The following is a 24,015-nucleotide window of genomic DNA, read 5'->3' as shown; positions in this document are numbered from 1 at the left end:
ACACAGGAGCAGCCTCTTCAGAATTCAAAGACTTATCTGTTGGCACTAGGACCTGCAGACTGTCTAATAACCAGGGATGTAGCATGTTCCTTCCTATCTCAGACCCTATGAGAATGAAGAGAGGGACTTGCAAAAGAGTCAAACAAAACGAACATTCGTAGTCTCAAGTCTAAGACAGTCAATGAAAATCCTTAGAGCACCATCTAAAGATGCCCCATGGATTTGTCTGTCATTGAGATCTTCTGCCACTCTTTGTGACCTCGAATTTGCTGCAATTCAATATGGTCTAAGAGATTAGAGACAGAAAATTTAGGAGCACAGCAGATATCAGCCTGGCTTTGATGACAGTAGTTCTCATGGCCAGCATTCTCGGGGGTAGGTAACAGAGGTTGGACCTAAGACATTTCCTGCAGTCTTTGATCTTGGGGCCTTCTGCACACTTCAGGTGCAGCATGGAGGTGGCCAGACCCTCAGAACACTCCTCTACACTTCACATAATGCACACACAAGCCCAACAGACTAGTTTCCTAACTGCAGAAATAAGAAGGAACTATTTCTAGAAAAAAGCTAATTACTGGACTGAGGAACGGTAGCAGTAGGGGGCAAAAGTGGTTTCTGGCATTCCAGCTTCTACAGTAAGATTTACTTTTGATTGTGTGTGTGTGTGTGTGCGCGCGCGCGCGCGTGCACTTGAATGCAAGTACCTGAGGATACCCTCAGAGATGTTGAAGTTAGAGTTCCAGATATGAGTGCTGGGAACTGAACTTGGATCCTCTGAAAGACCAGCAAGCTCTTAACTACTGAGCCATCTCTCCAGCTCCAAATCCAGAACTTTGAAATGGCATTGGGGAAGAGTCCCTAGGGCAGGCAGAAGGTATAGACCCTGAATGTGGGTCTTCTAAAGAATCAGATGGTTGCCCCTTATACTCACAGCCATCCTAATAATAAACCTCTGGGTACTTAGAAAAATGAGGTTGTCTTGAAGCAGGCATGATGTATAGACTTAAAACAATTCACTCAACAAGCACTTAGGAAGGATCTATCAGTCCCCGGTCAGGGAAAATCACGACAACCCTGGATGTCAAAGGATCTGTATTCCAGTTGGTTAGACAAACAAAATTAACAGAACGAAATTTAAAAGGCATGTTGCAGACATAACAAAGTAAAGCCAGATACTCAAGAGCTATTAAATGTGTCAGGTGTGGTCACACACTTGTAACCCCAGTACTTGGGAGTATGAAGCAGGGGATTGTGGGTTCCAGACCAACCTGACTATACAGTGAGTTTCATAGGGTCTGAGCTACAAAGTGAAACCTTGTCTCAAAAAACGAAAAGCAAATCTATAAAATACAATGCAAATAAGTGACCCAATGGAATAAAAGACATATATACAAGGAGCAAAACAGTTTAATTTGTGTTTGAAGCTTGTATATATTCTAGAAAAAAGAAATAAAAGATACATTTTTATTAGTTGGTTATTTTAGTGAATGCTAATATATCAACTGCTATTTTGAAAGAGATTTATTCTGTTTTTTATTTATGTGTATATATGAGTCTCTATTTGGTAGCCCAATATGGGTGATGGGTCCTCTGCAAGAGCAGAAAGCATTCTTAACCTTTAAACCATTTCTCCAGCCCCCATCGTTTTTACTTCACAATGTAGAATTTTGAAAAGGAGCTCCTGAAGCTGGGGAGGTGGCTCAGAGGTTAAGAGTGCTTGCTGTACAAACACGAGGATCCTCAGCTTCTGCATCACCAGACATGACCCCAGCACTGTGTGGAGGAGTACTGGGACTTGCCGGCTGCCATGTTAGCTTGAGGTCCAGTAAGAAACCCTGCCTCAAAGGAATAAGGTGAAGATTTAAAGCAGGACCCTGCTATCTTCTATATACAACACAGACACACACACACACACAGACACACAGACACAGACACACACACACACACACACACACACACACACTCTCACCCCACACAAACATCACACATACCCCACAACACCCCTTATAAATATCACCCCTCCACACAAATATACACACATTCACACACACAAAAACAAAAACAAAACAAAACACAGTTTGCTCTTTTTGTAGTTAAACATGGAAGAATGACATTTTCATGTTTCAGAATAGCATCCTTAGTCCTAAAGCCTTGGAAATACTTCCAGATAGGCCCAGTGCCTATCCCCATTCCTGTGACCCCTGGTCTTTCTCCAGGGTCAGCTGTCAGGACAAGCTTCGAGTGGCACTCCTCTGCTGAAACCAAGTCCCTAACGGCCCACAAGGCTCACAGAGGTTGCAGCTATCAGTGCCTGCACCCTGAGCTGACCACGCTGCCTTACATGGCTCTCCATGGTGTCCCAGCCCTGCACTGGCAGCAAGTTCCCTGCCCTCAGCTGCCCACACGTCTCATAGCAGCAGCATCTCCATCTTCATACTGCTTGGCTTGGCTCTTTTATCCCTTTTGCCCAGGGCACCTCCCACCTCTACCCCCTCTTTGAGACAGGGCCTTACTATGTAGCCCATGCTGCCTGGAACTTGTAATCTTGCCTCAGCTGTCTGAGTTGAGGGTTACATGACTGGCTTGGCTCCTCCCACCTCCCACCCCCTCACCCCCCAACCCCAGGCCCAGGTTCCCGGGATGTGTCCTGAGCATCTACACACAGGAAGTGGTCAGTAAATACCTGCTGATTAATTTGGGAACAGGGAGGTAGTTCCTATTGTGCAGTCATTTTACCTTGACATTCGGTTAGCTTGTTGCAGGTTTTTAAAGTCCTGAGTATCCTTGTTCAAAGGGAATCAAGTGGTATAAATACCAGCTATGAGCTTCAAGAACTTCAGACTCCCAGACCCTGTTCCTGCTTACTGAATTACAATCTGTATGTGAAAAAGACTGTCTGGAGCACAACAGCACAAGATCCTTCAAGCAACACTGCCTTGGAAAGGAAGGAGGCTCTCTCTATCCCTCTGGCAGAGGCCTGGCTGAAGACATTGGTTTAGATGACTGGACCTAGAACCTGCTCTGGGTGAATCTTCATGACCATCTCTGATCACCATGCTGCCCTCAGAAGATAGCTAATAGTAGTCTATACTCTAACTCCTTCCGGTCCCCATAGGAAAGCAAAGAACATATACAGACTGGTGAATTTGGAGGGGGAGGCTTGGGAACCACAACAAATAATACCAGAAGAAGGAGTCCCTCTCTTTCCCCTCTGATCCGTTGCCAGCGTTCCCCACTACTACCCAGCAGCCAGAGTAGGAAAACTGTAACTCTCACTAACCGGTCAGCTGTGTCCCGGGCACTGGCAGAAGGGGAAGGGAAGAAGAGAGAAGCAGTCAGAAGGCTGCTGTGCACCCCAGCTAAGGAGTTTATCAAGAAAAGGAAGCTCTCTACTTTTCCCAAAAGAGTAGTTTCACTTGATTTGATGATGTTTACAAGTGGAAAAGGCATAGGAACAAGACAACAGACAGGAGGGGCCTAGTGATGAAGAGGAGTGCCTTGTACTGAAGGCCTCTGATCTTTTCTGCCTTACAAGGGACTGGGTGCGGGGCTGGGAAGCTGGCTCACCGAGAAAAGGGCTTTCGCTGAAAACACAGGACCTGCACTTGACCCCCAAGAACTCATGTGGAAAATAAAGAAAAGCTGGGCTCTGTGTGCCTGAAATCCCAGAACTGGGGAAGTAGAAAAGGAGATCCCAGGGGCTCACTGGCTAGCCAGCCTAACCAACGTGAACAGCAGAGCAGTGACAGACTTGTGGCTCATAACACCTAATAGCATCTCTGGTCACTGCACACGTGTGAAACTCCCACCCCTCCAAACCAGAGGCTGCCAAAAGAGGAGCATGGGTTCTAAACCAAACTGAGCTACAATATGAGATCCTACCTCAAAAAGAAAGGAAAAAAAGGGGAGGGACTGGTGGGAGGGACTAATAAGCCCACTGTAATTCCTTCAGCTGGAACCAGCTTTATGAAGAACATCTGAGAAGACTTCTGAGGACAGGCACGCAGAAGTCACCCACGGGAGGAAATCAGAGGACAACCACTGTCAGGATGGTGGGAGTGGAGAAGGTACCATAAACAGCTCAAAATGACATGCCTTTAGGGAATTCTGATTTCTGTTGTACATTCCCAACATTTTCTTCAAAATAATGACAATGTTACATTTTAAATCACTGCACACTTCTAATGCTTTGTTATATGACTATCCGAAACTGCTATAGGTCCCTCCCTGCCTCCCTCCCTCCATATGTACATGACGGTCAATAGGAAAACCAGCCAGGTCTGAGGAAATAAAAAGAAGCAAATGATAAGTCAAAAAAACGAGTCTAGGCATGGGACTTAGCTCAGTGGTAGTGTCCTTGACTAGCATATGGGAGGCTCTAGGTTCAATCCCCATGCCCAGCAAAAAGAACCAACTGAACAACAAAATGTTCTTAAAGGCAGAACACAGCAAATAAGCAGATGGAAAGACTTCAACACCACAAGGGCAATGCAAATCAAACCGACAATGGCTACACTAAGAAAACAGGCAATAGTGAGTGAGTGTTGGCCAGGGCCTGGAGAACAGTGGGGTAACACGCATGAAGTGAGGAGCCAGCCGCTTTACCCTGCTTCGAGAAGCAGCCTAGCAGCTCCTCAGACTGTCAGCCACAGGGTTACCAGCTGTTCAGATGATCTTAGGGAGCCCCCAAAACCCAGACCCAGACAGAGGGGTTGGTGAGTCCTTTAGGATACTGGCAGTGTGCCTACAAAGTGAGATGTGGGCTCTCCTACCTCCCATTCCTTACCTGACAGGTTGACTCAATGAGGACTACAGGCAATGTGGCCAACCAGCCATGAACTGAGACTGCCATGAACTGTATCTTTTGCAAGTTTATTTACTTAAGATATTTTTATAGTAATGAAAAGCTAACATCATATACATCCAATGAATAAAGATCTGCTAGCATATATCCACACGTTAATGTTCAGAGAAGTCTTGTCTGTACCAATCGAAAGGTGGGAACAACCCCAAATGTCCGTCAACTGACTAATACACCCAATGGAATATTATTTGGCTGTGAGAAGAGTGAAGTACTGTGTTGCCTATAATGCACATAAGCCCAACTCTGAAAACAACAACCCCAAACAAACAAAACCCTGACCCCCACAGCAAATGAGCTAGCACTACACACCTATTAGCACACCTAAATCCAAAGTACCACCATGCCGAATGTTAGCACACACGAGCACCAACAGGCACTCGTCAGTCCCTGCTGCTGGGAATGCAAAACACTCAGGACCAAAATGGACTCCACATTGGTGTGTGCTATAAAAACCTGCACTCAAGTGTTTGTAGCAGTTTGGGTCTTAACTACCCAGATTTGGGGACTATCGGGATTTTTTTTGTTTTTTGTTTTTTAAAAACAAGCAAGGAAACATAAAAAATCCAGAGAACCTTGGCTCCACACTCTTCTACAGAGGCTCTTATTCATATGTAAGCCATTCTAGAGAAGGGGAAAGAGGAGACAATGAGATCGGTGGCCAGCAGCTGGGGGAGGGAGGAAGTAGGGCACAGAGGACTTTGGCCAGTGAACCTTTACTTCATGATGCATTTGCCAAAACTCTCGGAACCACATGACACACAGAGTGGACCCTAATGTAAACCGTGGACTTTGGTTCCTAAGGGTACCTCAGTACTGGCCCATCAAATATCACAAACACACGGGTCACGGGAGAAACTGGGGGAGGATGGGAACTCAGGCAAGTCACCAAGAATTAAAACAAGTTTCCAATTAAAAAGAAAATGCTGAAGATGCTGTGGTCTGCTTGGCAAATATTTACACATTCTGAAAATAGTCAAGATGACAGAAATTCTAACACAGGATTCTAACCAGAAATTAAGTTGAAACACCTACAGTTCAAAAATCCAAGTTTCTGGGTAACTGCTGAGGAGCCAACAGGAGTAAAGGCTTCAGTCACTAGGGGAAGGCTATCTTCCTAGGGATCTACACGGAGTTCCTAAAAATAACACTGTAGAAAATATATTTTAGAGCTCATATGCCCACAATTTTATCATAAATAAACATGCATGCGTTTTAAAACAGGATCCTACATTTATACTACTGTGCTTACACTTGAGTGCTGGTGTGTGCAAGTGCATGACAAGGTGTGTGCTAGCATGACTTAGATGTGGGCACTAAGAGAGATGGAGGGAGCTCGTGTGAGGTGAGTGAGTGTGAACTGATCTGCCAGTGAGAAGGTGAGTATGAGCAAGGGCGGCAGAGTGAGAAGGTGAACTTGACAGAGGTGTGAGCATTCACCCTCCCACACCAGGCTTGGGGTGGCAATTCCCACACCAGCCTTCCTGCTTTTACTAGACAAGCTCACGGTACTGTAGCCACCTTTCCAACACCCCACCAGGCAGTCATGTTTCACCAAGAGTTAGTGGCATCGTTCTATCGGAACATGAAATATAAGCACTGCTTTGCTTTTACCTCTCTCTGGTAAACCTAAGGGACTTCTGTGAAAGGAGGGGTTGAGAACTAACTGTATGGCCAAACACCTTCACAGTGCCAAGGCCGGCGTGGCCTACTACACCTGGTTAAGGGTGCCTACTACTCTTCCAGGTTCCCAGCATCCACAAAAGACAACTCAAGACTACCTGTAACTCTAGACACAGGGGTCCAACAACCCCTTCTTGCCTATGCAAGCACCCACATGCATGAGGTATACACCCCCACACACAAATACACATTAAAAACCAACCAATCAGGAATTGATAAAATGATCCCTAGGGCTGGGGAGATGGCTCAGTAGGTAAAGTGTTTGCTGTGCAAGTGTGAGGACCTGAGTTCAAATCTGTAGAACCTACATACTGGGCATGTGTCTGAATCCCAGAACTCTGCTACTAGGAAGCTCCTGGGTCAGCAAGCCTAAGGTGCATGTCAGCAAACAGCAGGACCCTGTTCCAACCAACATATGAGGCTGTTATCTGATCTCCACATGCATGTACACACATGATCATACCTACATATGAACATGCATGTGTGTGCATGCATGGTGTGAACACACACACACACACACACACACACACACACACACACACTAAAGAATCAAAATAATCTTGCTCTTGAGGACCTCAGTTCAGCAGGTGGCCAAAGGAACACCGTTCTCTGTGCTCAAATAGACCCTTCTTTTATAGGTATGTCCACATTGCGATGGCATATCCACCATGATGAGGCACAAGGGGAAAGATACCAAGAGGACAGAAGGCCATGTGAAGAGCTTAGCAGAAGCATGGCAGGAGGAAGAGGTAGGTGGTCCTAGAACATGCCAGCCTCCACTCCCTCTGGGGTATAAGGAGAAGGAAAGCCACAAGCTTCCTCTGGGCACTGATGCTGGTCTGTTCCACAGAAGCACCGCCACCACCCCTGTTATTTATTCCTCAGTGGTGACTATTAGCTGCTTCCTGTTTCTGTTGTCAGATCTCCCAGCTGCTATCTGCAGTTCTAGCTCTTCCCATTAGCGCTGCAATCTCCCCTTATCTTGTGCCTTTGTCTCATCCTATCTGACCCACAAGCTTGCGTTCTTCCAAATAAACAATGCCCTGGGCAATCTTTTGTTTTAGTTTGCCCCATTCCCCCTCCCAGACTCAGTTTTCAGTCTTTTGCCTTCTCTATTTCCCTCTTTTAGGTTTTTGGCTTTGCACCTGAAAAGTCTGTCCTCTCCTTCTCTCTCCTTCCCTTGGACTGAACCTAGGGCAGTATATATGCTAGAAAAGTACTCTTACTCTGACCTCCATTTTTGAACTCTGTTTTTGTTTTATTTAGATTTAGTTTATGTGTATCTGTGTATATCTGTCACAAGTGTGCCCATAGAGGCCAGAAGTAGATATCAGATCGTGATCAGAACTCAGTCCTCTCTTGATTTTTTCTATTTGGGACACAGTTTGAGTTGCTCAGACTGCCCCTGACCTTACTGTACAGCCCAAGCTGCCCACAAGCTCTCCATCCTCCTGTGGATCTCAGGCATGTGCCATTTCCTTTTCCCATCCATAGCTCTCCACTGACCCACTTCTCAGAAGTGCTCTGGGCCACTGTGCACTCTTTTTGCTTTCAAACTCAGCTAGGGTTGATGGATGGATGGACATGGTTTGCAACCCCCCACCTCCACCCCTTTTCTGTCTCTGCCATAGTCCCTTGCATTTTGGGTCCCTAGGTCTGCTTCTCCCCAGACTGAAGCTCATTAGCTAGCATGCTCAGGAGATGACTTGTTTGAAAAGCTCACCCCGAAGCCATCAACTTGCAACTCCAGTGCTAGAATTGTGCCTCTGCCTTAGTTACAGCATTCACACTCAACACCAGTCTTCATTATTAGATTCTGGATTCAAAACAAGAATCAGGACTGCGTGTGGTTAGCACACGCCTGTAATTCCAGCACTTGGGAGGCTGAGACAGGAGGACCATGAGTTCAAGATCAGCCTGAGCTACATAGTGAGAACCTGTCTCAAAATAGCAATAGAAAACAAGTAGGACCAGGCAAATGGAGACCAAAATGCTGACTGTGATCCTAAGAGCTTGGCTTGAGGGCAGGTAGGCTCACTCATTTGAGCAGGACTGCTGAGCCAGTCTGCCCAATGCTCTCCCAGACTCACCAGCATAGCTAGTGCATGGGCCAAGAGGCAGGGGGAGAAGGTGCCAGGATACAGTGGCTGGGGCTAGGAAGATGAAGATCTTGTCCTTCAGGAACTCCAGCCTACCCAGACAGTGAGGCCCCGACACAGTGACAGTTCAGGTGCTGAGAAATAAACATAGACCCCTGGCACAGAGGCTTCCCGCTTAGGCAGACAGCCCTGGCCATTTGCAGCTGTGGCAGTGTTTGGCTCATAGTTAGACATTAAGGGACTCGCCTACTCAGCTTCCCCAGATGATTACTTTTGATGAACAACTGCTCTAACTAGTCACTGACAGCCCTGGTATGTTTGCTTAGCGTCCCAGTCCTTTCCAGTCCCACTAAAGGTACTGAGAAGGAGGTAAATGACCAGGTCTCCATCTCTCCACTCTAACCAAGCCCCTAGGAGTGTCTCTTCCCAGACACTTCATATCACTTTGAACAGTCTTCCTCTGCCCTCCCCACTCCCCGTTTTTGTTTTAAGACAGATCTGGACAAGCCTCTGCCTCCCAGTGCTAGGATTAAGTGTCTGGAGTAGTTCAGGCTGGCCTCAAATTCAGTACATAGTTGAAGATAACCTTGAACTTCTACTTCTCCTGTCTCCACTTCACGAGTGTTAGAATTACAAATGGGTGCTAACACCCCAGACTCAACATTAGAAAAAATATATAGTCACTGGCTACCTGTGTGACGCAAGATTTGAAGATAGAAATCTCAGTACAAAGTGAAAATCTTATTACAACAGAGAAAAGCTTTCCAAAGCTCACCTTTTGCAATATGCTCATGTGTACTGACGGGAGGGCATGTGTGTACATGTGGAGGTCAGAGGACATCCGCAGGTATTGTTCCACAGGTGCTGCCCCCGTCTTTTTGAAATAGGATTTTACCAAGTAGGCTCAACAAGATAGCCAGAGAGCCCTCGGAATCTTGGTTTTGCTTCCCCATGCTAGGATCACAGATATGCACTACCACACAAGGATTTTTAACATGGGTTCTAGGGTTCAAACCACAGTCTTCCAGAATTTTCCTAACTAAGCCATCTCTCCAGCCCTGTTTTGCGTGCTGTGTGCCTGCCTGCCTGCCTGCCTGCCTGCCTCCCTTTCTTCCTTCCTTCCCTTCAGAGAGGGTATCACTCTATAGGCTAGACTGACTTTGAATTTGTGAATCCCTGCCTTGGCATCCTGAGTGCTAGGATTGCAGGTGTGCACCACACTGCTGGGCTAAAAGCTCTCCTTTCAAGGGAAGGAATCCGGAAGGGAGCAAGTAACATCATTTCTGGGCTAACCGGCCTTTCTCTCAGAGCTCCATGCATCTTGCCTACAAAGATGAGCAGAATTTCACCTTAAAAATTCTTGTAATCTTTCTGTCTTGGTGCTGTTGTTGGCTGTGGAAGTGTGTGCCCACCTTAACCCTGGCCCTGATGAAAATTTCTCACCTGTTTAAACCACAGGCCCTAGCACAGTGCAGGATTAGTCAAGCAAATCTCATCAGATGCCCACCAGAAGAATGGAGTGGCCTAAAGCCAGGCAAGGTCTCCTGGCTGCCATCCTCCCCGCCTTTTGACCAGTGCCTCCTGCTTTGTCCTCCCTTTGTCTTTCTAGTCCTAGAGATAAGCACAGGCTAGCACTGAGATGGCCATTACACTGCCTTGGCTGCAGCAGCAATTTGACTCTGTAGGTCAGGTGATGCCCAGATGAGGTGCTAAGACTGATGCCAGTCCAGAAAGAGCTGTAGCTGTATGGAGCAGAGAGCAAGGACATCATCCCCCCGGACATCTGCAGCTCCTGACTGCTCCTCCAAAGCCCTCCCAAGAGGAAGGCCTATGCTCCGTTGCCATATGGGTGGTGTGTATCCAAAGTTCAAGTTTCAGATGAGCTCAAGGAACCCATCCAGGAGCAGCTGCTCCAAAAGGTCTCCTAGTGCAGAGTCAGAAACATGTCAGTGCACTCGGACAGAGTTAAACACTTACTCGGACACAGACAACTTTCTGTGAATGGGTTGGAAATCTAACGCAAAGCCTCCTGCACACCAAGCCCATATTTTCTACTGAACCACATTCTCTCCCCACAAAAACAGATGTCTTATTTAATTTAATTTTCTGTGTATGTGTGCCACTGTATGTAAGCACTCTACATACATGCAAGCGTTTCCAGAGAACAGAAAAGGGTCTCAGGTGCCCTAGAACTAGAGTTACAGCACTTAAGGTTCCACGTAGGTGATGGGAACTGGACACGGGCCTTCTGCACCAGCAGCAAGTGCTCTTACCACTGAGCCATCCGTCTCTCCAGCTCAAGATAGATTCAATTGGCAAATGAAGCACACAGAGAGACTATCACCCAGGCCAGTAATAATTATTCCTGCTCTGCTTACTCTACAATTGAAGCAGGTGACACTGAGTGACAGCGTTGACAGCCCACTGCAGCTCTTTTGATTTTTGTTCTCAAACCTTGATTTTATACACATGCATATGCACTTGATATGTGTATTCAGGCACATGAGTGCCACAGTGCACATGTGGAAGTCAGAGAATACCTCCAGGAAGTTGGTTTTCTTTTAGCCTTTACATGGGTTCTGGAGATCTTGGTTTCCTTAGGGAGCACCTCTCTATGTTGTCCTTACTGCACAGACCAAGGTGGCTGCAGGCATGCAGTGACTCTTCTGCTTCTGCCTCCCAAGAGGTGAGCTCAGAGAGGCACCACCTCAGCCTCACGGGCTCTGCCCCTTCTGTCTAGATGCAGTCAATCGTTAGGAAGAGTGCTGCCCTTCAGATAGTGAGAGAGGCACCAGGCCCATTACACAGCTCCATTGACAGCCACCCTGTAATTACAGCTCTAAAAAAACTTGGTGTCTTCATCTACGAGTGATGGGCTCCATGGCTCACTCTTGGCTTTGCCATAAAAATAAAAAACTTTGCTCTGTGAGTTGACCCTGAACATCTGCCAACACCAGTGCAAACCTGATCCAAATGGCACCTGACGATGATGAAGGTCAAATGCTGCTCCTCCTACACAAGTAAATGGGAACTGAGAGGGAAAGACCAATCATTTGGAGCTCTGAATTCCTATTGGTAGCTACAAAGATCTTGCTGGCTCCCCCCCCCCCCAACTGATGGAAAAGATGCTTTTGTTTTTGGGCGTTTCAAAAGAACCAACCATATGTGTCCAAGTGTAAGAGAAAATCTGCTTACTCAGTGCAATTTGCCAACAAGGCAGTAAAAACCCAACTGTGCTCCAGACCCAGGAAGCTGACTTCCTCCTCAGCACCCCTGCCAGCCCACCCACTGCGGGAGGCACTGAACCCCAAGCAGGGCTTCTGAGCTCAAGAGTAACTGACTATCAGAGGCCAGGAGTTTCAAACTGATTGAAAACACAAATGGATAATGAGGGCACCTCCAGAGTCCCAGACTCCTTAGCCTCAGGTTCTAAATGAAAAAACCCAAGCAATTCTTTTAGGTTGGGGGGTGGGGTGCATGCATGTGTTCATGCGTGTGCAGGTGCACTTGCCTGCATGTACACATGTACAGACTAGGGGCAGACATTGGCTGTCTTCTATCGTTCTCCACCTAAGTTTTGGAGACAGGGTCCCCTTGTTGAACATGGAACTCACTGTGTCAGCAACACTGGCTGTCCAGCAGGTCCCTAGTACCCCAGCCAGTGCTGCGGTCATAGGCTCGCACTGCAGTGCCCAGCTTTTTATATGGGAGCTAAGGATCAATCACTTTAAACTTGAGCTATACTTCAATTCTTAAAACCCCATCATCTTTCTAGCTTACAACAAAAGGTTTTAATTTGTAGTTCATGGATACCCTTGAGACTCCATGCTTTGTGTATGGACTTTCCATTATGACTGCAGTCTGCATAGCAAACCACCACATTGAAAGCACTCCTTTAAATTACAGAGCCCAGCTCAAACCTGTGCTGACTGTCTCTCTCTATAGCTCTACCTGTTATATCTGTCCAAACGGTTCCTACTTGTATATCTTCCTTCTCTGCCTGCTGGAATCTTCTAGAGTCTTCAAAGGCTGATGCATTCACATTCCTGGACAGGGCCTCTCAGATGCCTCTGCCAGGGGTAATTTTCCCTTCTCCCATTGAGTCACCTCTCCCGCCTCCACAGTGGCGTTTAGTGTGGTATACAATCATCGACTTACTTGTGTAATATCCCTGCAAGCACAACAGATGCCCAAGGCCACGAATAATTGGTATTCATGAAGTGCCCCTCCCCCACAAGCACCCAGTACAGTGCTTTGCACAGCCTGAACCTAAACAACTTTTTAAAAAATTAATTTTATTTATGTGTGGACTTTTATGTGTGGAATGTATACTACGTGTGTGCAGTTACCCAAGGAGACCAAAAGAAGTGGTTCACTTGAACTGGAGTTCCAGATGGCCTTGAGCCACCAGACGTGGGTGCATAGAATTTAATTCCTGTTGCGTGGAGGAGTGGGAAGTATTCTTAACTGCTGAGCTATCTCCTCAGCCCTGAACATTCTGAATTTAATTATTTCAGCATCAACATGCCCCCCCACCCAAATAATAACAACTCCCCCAGAAGTTTCTAAAGCCATACACAGACATGTAAGACAGGCCTTAGCTGAAGCTGTCCAATAAGACACTGATACAATTATGTAGATGATATAACAAAGACAGAACATTAACACTGAACACCTGGAAAGATGGAAACTGTCTGATCACTCCATGTTGGGCTTCAGTGTGGAGGCCATTCTATTACCAAAAGCAGTCTTACATGATTTCCAAAATACCAAACACATGAGCCCCAGCTAGGAATCAAGCATCGTCTCTAAGATAAAAGAATGGATCGGGCAGTCTTACTTGGGATTATTTCTGGTAAAGCAAAGCAACAAGTAGGCCCAAATATTTAGTTCAGAGTGGAAAGGGAAGCTAATTTCTCCTATATTCCTGTCCTAAGGAACCAGGAAGCAGGCATGTTCCAAGTGGCCTAGCAGAGAGACGTGGCATGCTCTACTCCCCAACTCTCTGCCTAGCGGGATGCTTCCATTTGTCCACTGGATAGAATCAGGGCGCTCACAGAGGACCAAGGATGCAGGAGGTAGGGACTGGGCTGCTGCTGCTCTGTTACCCAGACCCAGGGGCTAATGTTACAGCTTCATATGTCAAGGAAACAGACTCAGAGGTCAAGAACAAAAGTGCAGCTGGAGCAGCAGCTGAGTGTTGTGGGGGCTGCCTGGCTAAAGGGTGGCATTCAGGTCAATCCCGAGTCCAGGAAAACACAGAACAAGACAGAACAACAAAAAGAAGTGGGCAGCTCTGTCCCCATTAAGAAGAATTTGACACAACAGTCCTGGATATCCCCCACCCCCGCCCTCTGCCTCTAAAATCTGGCAAAAGACATAAATGTCCAGACTTAGGAAGATGAGCAAGCCCCAATTAGGATAAACACAGAGAAATCTATGCTGAGCTAAATCGCAATTAAATTTCGGGATACTAAAGACAAAGGGAAAAAAAAGCCATAAAAGCAGCTGGAGAAAAATAAAGCAGTGAGGAGGGAACCAACCCACATGACAGGGCCTCTCCTCCAAAGCTAAGGGTGGGGAAGGCAGAAGGCAGCACATTTTCTAAGCACTCAAAGTGTCCAGCCGGGGACTGTAGCTTACTTGATAGAGGACCCCTCTGGGTTCCATCACCACAATGACATAAACTGGATGTGGTAGTGCATGCTTGTAATCGCAGTGCCAGGGCACGAAGGCAGGAGGACCATGACTCAAGGTCATCCTTTGTTACATAACAAGTTTGAGGCCAGACCAGGCTATGGGAGATGCTGTCTCCTATAAGTAAGTAAATGTTCAATAGGAATTCAAGGCTGCTGTGGGCAGAGCCTTTAGGGATGAAGGGCAACAGGGCTCAGGTGGTGGAGTATTTACTTACAATGAGGAAGCCCTGAGACCCACCCTCAGAACCAAAGAAACTGGGTGTGGTAGTACAAGCTTGTAATCTGGCAGGGCTTGGGAGACTGAGGAAGGAGGGAACACAAGTTAGAGACTGGTCCAGGCTACACATGGAGGCCCTTTTTCAAAAAACAGGTGACATGGCTCCGTGGGTAAGCGCTGTCCAAGCTTGAGGGCCTCGGTTCAATTCCTGGATTTCATGGTAGAAGAGGACAGACTTCTACACACTGATCTTTGACCTTCACCTACCCCTGTGCCCCGGCTCACGCACCCACACCCCAGACATACCACGCAGAGATGAGAAGGGAAAGGATGGAGAGAGTGGACACCATAGGATCAGCAATAGAAAGAGGTGGACAATGGCCACTAAAGCAGGTACCAGGGCAAGGAGATGAGCCAGTTCCCACACTGCCTGTGACTTGACGCATACATCCTGACTTCATGCAAAGGCCACATATGGTTATACACCACAAAACAGAACCTTAAAATACACAAAGCAAACACACAGACAAGACAGATCCCTCAATTATTGTTGGGGATGTAAGCACTGGATAGTTCAGTAAGGATACTGTGCTCATCATCATTGTCAACCAACATCAGCTGACCTGCAGAACACCCCAGGAAACTAGCATGTTCTCTAGTGCTACAGAATATTCAGACAGACCACAAAACACAGGCTAAGGAGATTGTGATCTAGGCTCTAAGACAAGCTTCAAGAAACAGAAATGAGCAGAACCATATAGAGCTGTCCTCTGACCACAATGGATACAATCAGTACTCAATACCAGACAGACGACAATCGGAAAGGGCATCACACATGAATTATGCGTCAAAGATGGCCAAAAAATAAAGATAAGACAGAATAAAAACAGAAGAGATTTCAAGATGTGTGGCTATTGAGGCAGCACTCAGGTGGTTTAAAGCACTTGAGACAGAATAAGAAATGCTAGGGCAGTGAGATGGCTCAGTGGTAAAGGTGCTTGACTCAGAAGCCCAACAACCTGAAAAGCCAAGTTCAAGCCTCTGACCCCATCTACAAAGCTAGATGCAGATGCAGTGTGCATGTGGATCCAGAATCCCAGCACTCCTAAGGGTAAGACAGAGAACATCAACTGTGAGTTCAGAGCAAGGCAGAAACAAGACTCTGTTCCAACAAGGAGAAGAATCGCAACACTTGGGAAGTAGAGGCAGGAGGACTACATTTATCTCAGTATTCAAGAAGCTAAGGCTAAAGATTGCCACAGGTTAGTTCAAGGCCAGCCTGGGCTACACAAAGAGGACCACCCTCCTTCTCTCAAAAAGAAGCAAATAAACAGAAATAAATGAAATTTGAAATTTAAAAACTAGAATACTATAGGAAGGAAAATCAATGAAATAAAGAGTTTATCACTTTTGCTTAGGGAAAAAAAATTAGTAATAAAACCCTATAGGAAGAGAGCAGGAGTGAGGCATAGCAGTACAGCATTTGTCCAGAACGTGTAGCACCCCTGGGCTCCACCTCCTAAGCCACTAAAGAAAAAAAACTCTGTGTGTGTGTGTGTGTGTGTGTGTGTGCGTGTGTGTGTGTGTGTGTGTGTGTGTGTGTGTGTGTGTGTTGTAAAAAAAAAATCAGGGTGGGGATTTAGCTCAGTGGTAGAGCGCTTGCCTAGCAAGCTCAAGGCCCTGGGTTCGGTCCCCAGCTCCGAAAAAAAAGAAAAAAGAAAAAAAAAAAAGAAAAAAAAAATCAGTCAGTTGGGGAGATGGTTCAGTTGGTAGAATGCTTACAGGAAAACATCAAGACATGAATTCAATGCCCAGAACTGGCATAGAGAAGTTGGACTGGGTGGTGGTACACTTGTAAGCCCAACAGTGGGGAGGAGGAGGCAGGTGAATCCCCGGGGCTCCTTAGCTAGCCAGTCTAGCTTAATCAGTAAGCTTCAAGCAAGCAGTGACGCCCAAGCTGACCTCTAGCCTCCGCATGGACAAAGGCAGTCACACATACGCAAAGACAAACAAAATCAGTCAACAGACAGAAGACCCTGTCAGCAGCAGTAAAGATACAAAGGTCATCTGAATTCTCAGCACTCTCAATTAACAGCATTCAAAGTTGTTGCCATTGCAATAGGCAAAGAAAAAGAAATAAAACACATTCTCTTTACTTTAAGAAGTACTCCCATTTTTTTAAAAGAAAAGTTAAATATATTCCTTGAGCATTCTCTGTTCTCTGCATGTGTACAGTGCAATAAGACACAGTCACCCCTGCTCGCCCTCCATGCCCTCACAGACCTCCTCCTATACTTTTTAAATCCTCCACTGAGTCTATTGGTGCTGTCATATTGGTGCACAGGCATACTCACAGGAAGGAGGAATTAAAACAATCCCTACTTGCAGATGACACAGTCTGTGTAGAAAATGCCAAGTGATTTACCAGAAAGCTCTTTTACAACCATTATGCTCAGCAACGTCACTGGCAATTAAGACCCAAGCACAGTCACCAAATACATTGTTCTCATTAGCAGTGAATGAGGGGCTGAAGCAAAAGCACAGGATCATTTATAACTGCCGTCAGGAAAACTCTGCTCTCGGGCATAAACTTCATAAACCATGTTTAGGATCCATGGGAAGTGGAACAGGCTGGTGGAAAAAAAAATCCAACTTAAATGAAGGTACTCTTGTTCAGGGATTAGAAAACTCAACACAGGCGTGAGGTCAGCTCTTTCCAAGTTGATCTTCTGGTTTAAAGCAACTGCATCAACTTCCCAACAAGGTGTTTATAGACATAGGTCATTTGGAAAAGTTCCATGGGGACTGAAGGGATGTTCAGGGAATAAGAGCATGTACTGCTCTTGCAGAGGACCTGCGGCTCCCAGACCCATGTCAGATGGATCACAATGCAGTTAACTTCAGCTCCTGGAGGTCCAACTTCCTCTTCCGGCTTCCAAGGCACTGTAATCCTGCACATACCCACGATCAGGCATGAGAACACACACGATTTTTTAAAAAAGTTATAAGAAAAAAGAAGACACATGCCCTGGAATAGCTAAAACCTGGAAAAAGATAATGCAGGAGAAATACTAAAGCTCACACATAGAGTTACAGTAACCAACACCTGTGATGGATGCTAGCATATGGACAGACACACAGACCAGTGAACAGAATAGAAAACTCAGATACACATATACGGACCAACTGATTACCCCTCTTATAAAGGTATAAAAGCAGTACAATGGGAAAATAACAACTAGTTCTGAAGCAACTGGATAGTCACAGACAGAAAAAAATGAACTTCAATCCATACTACATACTTAAATATAAGATGTAAACTATAAAACTTAGAGAAAATCTTTGAGATCTAGGGCCAAGCAAAAGGTTCTTTAAGACATGATAGCAAAAGCATAATCCATAAAAGGGAACATGAACAAGCTGGACTTTACTGAAATTAAAATGTTTACTTTGCAAAAGACCCCGTGTAGAGAGTCGAAGTGTAGAGAGTAATCCTTATGTGGCAAAAAAAACCAGTATCCAGCATATATAAAGAGTTCCTTAAACTCAACAACACATTACAAGGAACCTAATTAGAAGAGGCACAAAAATAAACTTTTCCTCAAAGTGAAAAGCAAAAGTAAGGTTTCCAGCATCATTAGTAGTAGGGAAATGCAAATTAACATTGCATGAAGACACAGCATATACCTCTTAGAACAGCTGAAGGAAGACAGTGATGCAGAGAAACTGACATGTGCATAAGAACCTCTGGGATTATCAGACGAACACATCACTATAGTATGACCCTGTTACTACATTGTGAAATATTCATCCCAGACACATGAAAGCATACACTGGACATAGACGGAGCATAGAAATTCATTTTCTAACTTTAAACCCCTCATGCCTGTCTTCAGTTCAATGCCAGCCTCAGCAACATGTAAGTTTGAGGCTAGCCTAGGCTACATGAGACTGTGTCATGACTAACCAATCAACCAGCCAACCTAAAATAAGGCACACGAATGTTTGCAGAAGACCTGTTTGTAGTGATCGGAAGGTGGGAAGAGCCCAGACACCCTCCCCAGGTGAACGGAAAGGTGGCACATTACTTAGCTGGAATTACTGCCATGTGCAGCTGCTTACACAGGGATCACCACAGTCATTGTTCTGATCAAACTCAACTCCAAAAGCCCACTCTGCAAATTCCGTTTATAGAATGTTATGTGTGGTGTGTAGAGCAGGCACATGAGTGTGTGCACACAGAGGCCAGAACAGGACATCAGGTATTTCCCTCTATCACATTTTGTCTTAAAAAAGGGTCTCTCACTGAACTGGAAGCTCATTTCTGCCAGGCTAGCTGCCAAGCAAGCCACATCCGTCTCTGGAGCCTCAATGCTGGGGTTACAGGCCCTGCCCATTTTTACATGGCTGCTGGGGATGGGAATTCAGGATCCCTGCTTGCAAAACAAGTGCCCTTACCCACTGAACCATTTCCTCAGCTCCTATACAGTATCCTTGAGATGACAAAATGATAGAATTGGGCAAACTAAGTGACACTGCCAGGATAGAGAGAGATGGCCAGGGAATGGGAGGGGTTTAAAGTTGGAAAATGAATTTCTAACAAGTTACAGCAGATAAAACACATTCAATACAGAATAATAAGTAGACTAGTCAGGAAGAAAAAGTAGACGGAGAACTTGTTAGAAGAAGGGGCTCAGTGAGACTAGGAGGGAAATGGAAGTGAGTGATAGGGTTTGAAAATAACCAAAAGACATCTTATACATGTATGGAATTGTAAAGGACTAAAAAAATTTTAAATTACTACTACTAAAAAAAAAAAATCTGGTTCAAAGAACGGCATTGTATAAAACCAAACAAGCAGATTCCTTATTAACAAGTCTTGCTTCTGTTGCTAAGGAAGCCAGGAAATGATTGTTTGGCTCATGGCTTTCCCTGCTGTCCTGCTCCCCACCCCAAGGTCTGAGGGGGACGGGGAAGAACATCCAGTTTAGAACCCTCCCCGCTAATCCCCTGCCTGCCAGGTCCACTTGGGACACAGCCAGCAGAGGTGAGCAGTGTCCTGTTTCCTGATACCCACTCTCAGGCTCTGCCTGCCTCCCGGAGGAGCCCTGCTGGCATCGAGAACATCCAGCCAGCACCAGGGACAACCAGATGGGTAAAGGACAGTGTAAGAACACAGTAACAAGAGCCAGGGCAACATGGCACCACCAGGGCACAGCTGTCCCACTACAGCAAGTCCTGGGTATCCTAGCACAGCCAAAGTACAAGACGGTGACCTTAAATCCAATCTTATAAAGATGACAGAGGCCTTCAGAGAAGAAATAAATAAATCCCTTAAGGAAAATACAATCAAACCGGTGAAGGACATTAAACTGTGTAAGAACTGAAAATGGAAATAGAAACAATAAAGAAAACAAACTGAGGGAATCCTGGGGATGGGAAACCCCGGGAAGAGGTTTTGTGTCAAAGAAAATGCTAAATCTAAAAGATTCATGACACAAAACACCAAGAAATCTGGGACAGGATAAAAAGACCAAATTTAAGAATAGGAATAAAAGAAGATGCGGAAAATATCTTCAACAAAATCACAGAGGAAGCCAGGAAAAGAAAGTGCTGATGAGTGGTAGAGCGCTTGCCTAGGAAGCGCAAGGCCCTGGGTTCGATCCCCAGCTCCAAAAAAAAAAGAACCAAAAAAAAAAAAAAAAAAAAAAAAAGAAAAGAAAAGAAAGTACTGATGAGCACAGGAAGGAGACACTGACTTCTCTAAAATGCACTTAACAGAGCAGAGTAGACTTGAGATCTGAGTTCCTAAAGATATTTTTCTGCCTCCCAAGTTGAAAGAAACTGAGCCCTCCAAGCCTCCCTGTTTCTGGGGTTCAGAAAAGCTGCAAAAATAAAGCCAGGTTCCTTAGAGGAGATGTTGAAAAACAGGCCCCAAATGACGGTCAAGTGTGTTTTACAATACCCTTGAAGATGCGGGAAATTCTGAACGACTAGGCCTATCCCTTTAAGGTGCCTGCCTTAATGTTTATGAACTTCTGCTTCCCTGAGGTTCTGAAAGGTGAGATGTGTGATTTATCCCTCCATATGATTTTTCTTCCCATCTTGAACCCAGAGGAGCCACTTGTATTAAAATGAAATATTTAGTAACAAACATGTTGAGTGTGGGAGTGTTGGCCCGGAAGTCTGGCTCCCAGGATCCCAGCCCAACCGCCCTACACCAAGGTTTCTCAAGGCCGAACAGAAAGACGTGTCCCAGATGGGCTTCTGCGTCCCCTTGCTAACTTAAAAACCCATCAGGCCCTGTAAAATCTAGTCTCGTAGTAGATTTTCTGATATGACAAATCTCTCTATCCGAGAGATGAGAAACTTCACGAGGAAGCTAATCTAGGAGCAGAACAGATTCTGTGTCTAGACTTTGCCTACATCTTCCTTCCTGTGTTAAGTAGTCCAGGCTAGCCTCAAACCTTCTTTGTAGCTAAGCCTTGAACTTAGATCCTCCTGCCTCTACCTCCACGGTGTTGGAATTACAGGAGTATGCCACCTTGACCAGTTTATTCGGCATTCAACCCAGGGCCGTGTGCATGTTGGTAGAGTCCAACAGCTACAGGCCCAGCAGAGCTACGCCCAGCTCTCCAAAGCTCTCTTTGGACCCTCCTGCAAAACTGGTCCTAGTCTCTGTCAATATGACTGTTGACAGGTATGGCACACAGTATAAAGGGCACAAGGGACAGGACCTTGAGTTCATCACCATATGAGGATTACTGTATCCGGTTCAAAGACACAACAACTACGAAACAATGAAGGAAATGTGGACCCTTAATTACAGGAGTTTAGTTCTTTGTTTTTATGCTTTGCAGTGTGGAGGTTGAACGAGAGTTAGACTGGTGCTTGACCACTGAACCACGTCCCTAGGCCCCCTTTTTTTTTTTTAAATTTAGTTCCATAATGGTCCTGTGCATATGCTTTTAAAGCAGGTTTAGTGTCACACACCAAAATGTTTTCTAATACAACTATGTATCTAGAATTAACTTGGAGACCAAGGTGGGGCTGGGGTGCGAGGGGTGGGCAGGGGTGAACGAGATTGGCATAGAATTGACCCTTGTTTTAAAGTTGGGTGGTGGGTGTCTCACAGCTCCTCCTAACATCTCCTCCAACTTGGTGTATAAATTAACTCACCGTACTAAAAAGTTTAAAGAACAAAGTACTGCTTGTAATCCTACCACTGGGAGGATAAGGTCATTCATGACGCCTTGTCTCAAAAATACAAAACAAACATTGGCAACGCAGTTTTTAGTTAGTAATGTCCTACCTAACACGCATGAAGTCGTGGATTCAATCCTCAGCACTCCATGAACAAAGTATAGTGACACAGCGCCCCCCTCCCCCATAATTCCAGTATTTGAGAAGTAGAGAAAAGATCAGGAGTTCAAGGTCATCCTACAAGCTACACGTTGAGTTCAAGGCCAACCTGGGATATATGAGAGAATTTGTCGAAAAAAAATAACCAATAAAATGGTCAATTCTCATTTACAAATAAAAAAAGAAGACCGATGTCCAATCTACACTATAACGTTTGCATGCTGGAGGGACAAGGAGAGTTGGTGACCCTCAATCCACGTGTCCAGCCCTAACACCCCATTCGGAACCCAAACGTGAGAGTGGTTCAGCTTGCATTCCCACGGTCCCCAAGCGTCCAGGGCTTTGCAAACCAATCGCGCCCCTGGAGGTCATTGGAGTAACCCCGGCTGGCGTGGCTTGAGGTCCCTATTGGAAGGGAGGGGCGCCCGGTGGCAGGGTCGCCGGTCCGTGGAGGACAAAAGGGGCGGGGCCCGCGCTCCACCTGGACCAGGTGTGTGTGGGCGGGGCCGCGCGTCACCTTAAGGATGTTGTCGAAGATGGTGTCGCGGAACTCCAGCAGCGCCTTCTGGTCGAACTCCCGGCCGTGGATGATGCGCATCTGCTTGAGGAAGGTGGACTTGCCGCTCTCGCCGGCGCCCAGCAGCAAGATCTTGACCAGCCGCCGCACCGCGCGCCGCTCGCGGGCCAGCAGCGCGTCGATGTCGCGGCTGCGCCGTCGGGCCTCGCGTTCCGCGTCGCGCGCCGCGCCCGCCCTGCGCTCGCGGGCTCCGGCCTCGGCCGGCAGCAAGCAGCGGCTGAGGGTCCGCACCACCCCGGACATGACCGCCCTCAGGCCGCGGCCGCGCCCCGCCGGGGCCCGCGCGCCATGGACGCCCCTCAGCCGGCGCGGCCCTGCCGGGCCAGGCGCCGCCCCGCCCGCCGCTCCCTCAGGCTGCGTCCGCCGCCGCCGCCCCGAGGCCCTCACTCGCCAGGCCCGCTGAGGGGCGGAGGGGAAGGCGCGGAGGGCGGGGCGGTGCCTCGCAAAAACTCTTTTATTGGTTGAGAAGTCGTCTATCTTGTGGAGCGCACCTTTTTATTGGACAAGCGTGCTTTGGAGGAGGCGGGCACTCCTATGGTCCTTGGGGCGGAGCCGGCGCCGAAAGAGGCGGGATCTTTGCGGTTAGGGAGCTTCTCATTGGACTGCCGAGCGAGCTTCTTTCTTTCAGAATGAAAGGGAGGTGGGGCCATTGGGAAGGAGGAGCTGCAGCCCTCCGCGGCCAATTACAAGTGCCCTGCCTGCCTGTCAATCACACTAACTGCGCTTGGGATTGGAAATTGTGGAAAACGGGGCGTGACCAAAAGTGCCAGGTGTACAGAGTGACTTTCTGCCTTGATTCCCAGGTTGGTCGGGCTCTGAGCCCTAGACGTGGCTGCAAAGTTTGGAAATAGTGATGAGGTCCTCCTGCTCTTAAGTTTAGGGGAAAAGCGAAGCCGTTTTCCTTCCAATAACATTGGAGCAGGGTGGGTCATAATTTTCAAACAAAAGCTTCTTTGAGTGTTACATGGGCCCCAACTAAGAAGAAAACAAACAAACAAACAAACAAAACAAAGTTGTATGGGCTTCCCTAGGCACTTTCTTAAAATGTGATTAAGAGGAGATAGTTCAGTGGGAAAGGACATTTTCTGTGAAAGCGTGAGGACGTGAGTTCAAATTCCCAGTTGTGCCTGTAACCGCAGCTTTGGAGAAGCCAAGATAAAGACCAATTCCAGTAACTTGCTGGGCAGGTAAATGATAAGCTTAAGGTTCAGTGAGAGAAGCTATTTGAAATGTTACAGAGGGGAGGCAGTAGAGCCACCTCTTGGTCTTTGCATGTATGTGCGCGCGCGCGCGCACACACACACACACACCCATGTTTGTCATAATCACTCATAGGCAGTTTGATGTGCATAGTGGTCTAAAGCGTGGTGTCTGAAGGGTGTTGGTGCTTCAGGGAGAATCACCACAGAAGCAAGAGAACTGAAATGAGTTTGAAGCCAGCCAGGGCTACATAGTAACTCTTGTCATCTTGGCTAGAGAGATGCTGTCAGAGGAGGTCAGGCTTGTGTGATATAATC

At 46.6% G+C, this 24,015-nt stretch overlaps 1 protein-coding gene across 1 annotated transcript in view; it reads right to left on the bottom strand.

Annotated features, from left to right (window-relative positions):
- Positions 1-22,774, bottom strand: part of Gna12 (G protein subunit alpha 12) — an 80,557-nt gene extending 57,783 nt beyond the window's left edge. The window contains exon 1 of the mRNA NM_031034.2: positions 22,439-22,774. Within this exon, the coding sequence (NP_112296.1) occupies positions 22,439-22,741 (303 nt within the window). The 5' untranslated portion in view covers positions 22,742-22,774. The remainder of the gene's footprint in view (positions 1-22,438) is intronic.
- Between the last annotated feature and the right edge of the window lie 1,241 nt (positions 22,775-24,015).

The sequence above is a fragment of the Rattus norvegicus genome, chromosome 12 (genome assembly GCF_036323735.1).
Source record: "Rattus norvegicus strain BN/NHsdMcwi chromosome 12, GRCr8, whole genome shotgun sequence".
Lineage (NCBI taxonomy): Eukaryota > Metazoa > Chordata > Mammalia > Rodentia > Muridae > Rattus > Rattus norvegicus.
The sequence above is the reverse complement of the archived record's forward strand: the minus strand, read 5'-3'. Positions and strand labels throughout refer to the sequence as shown.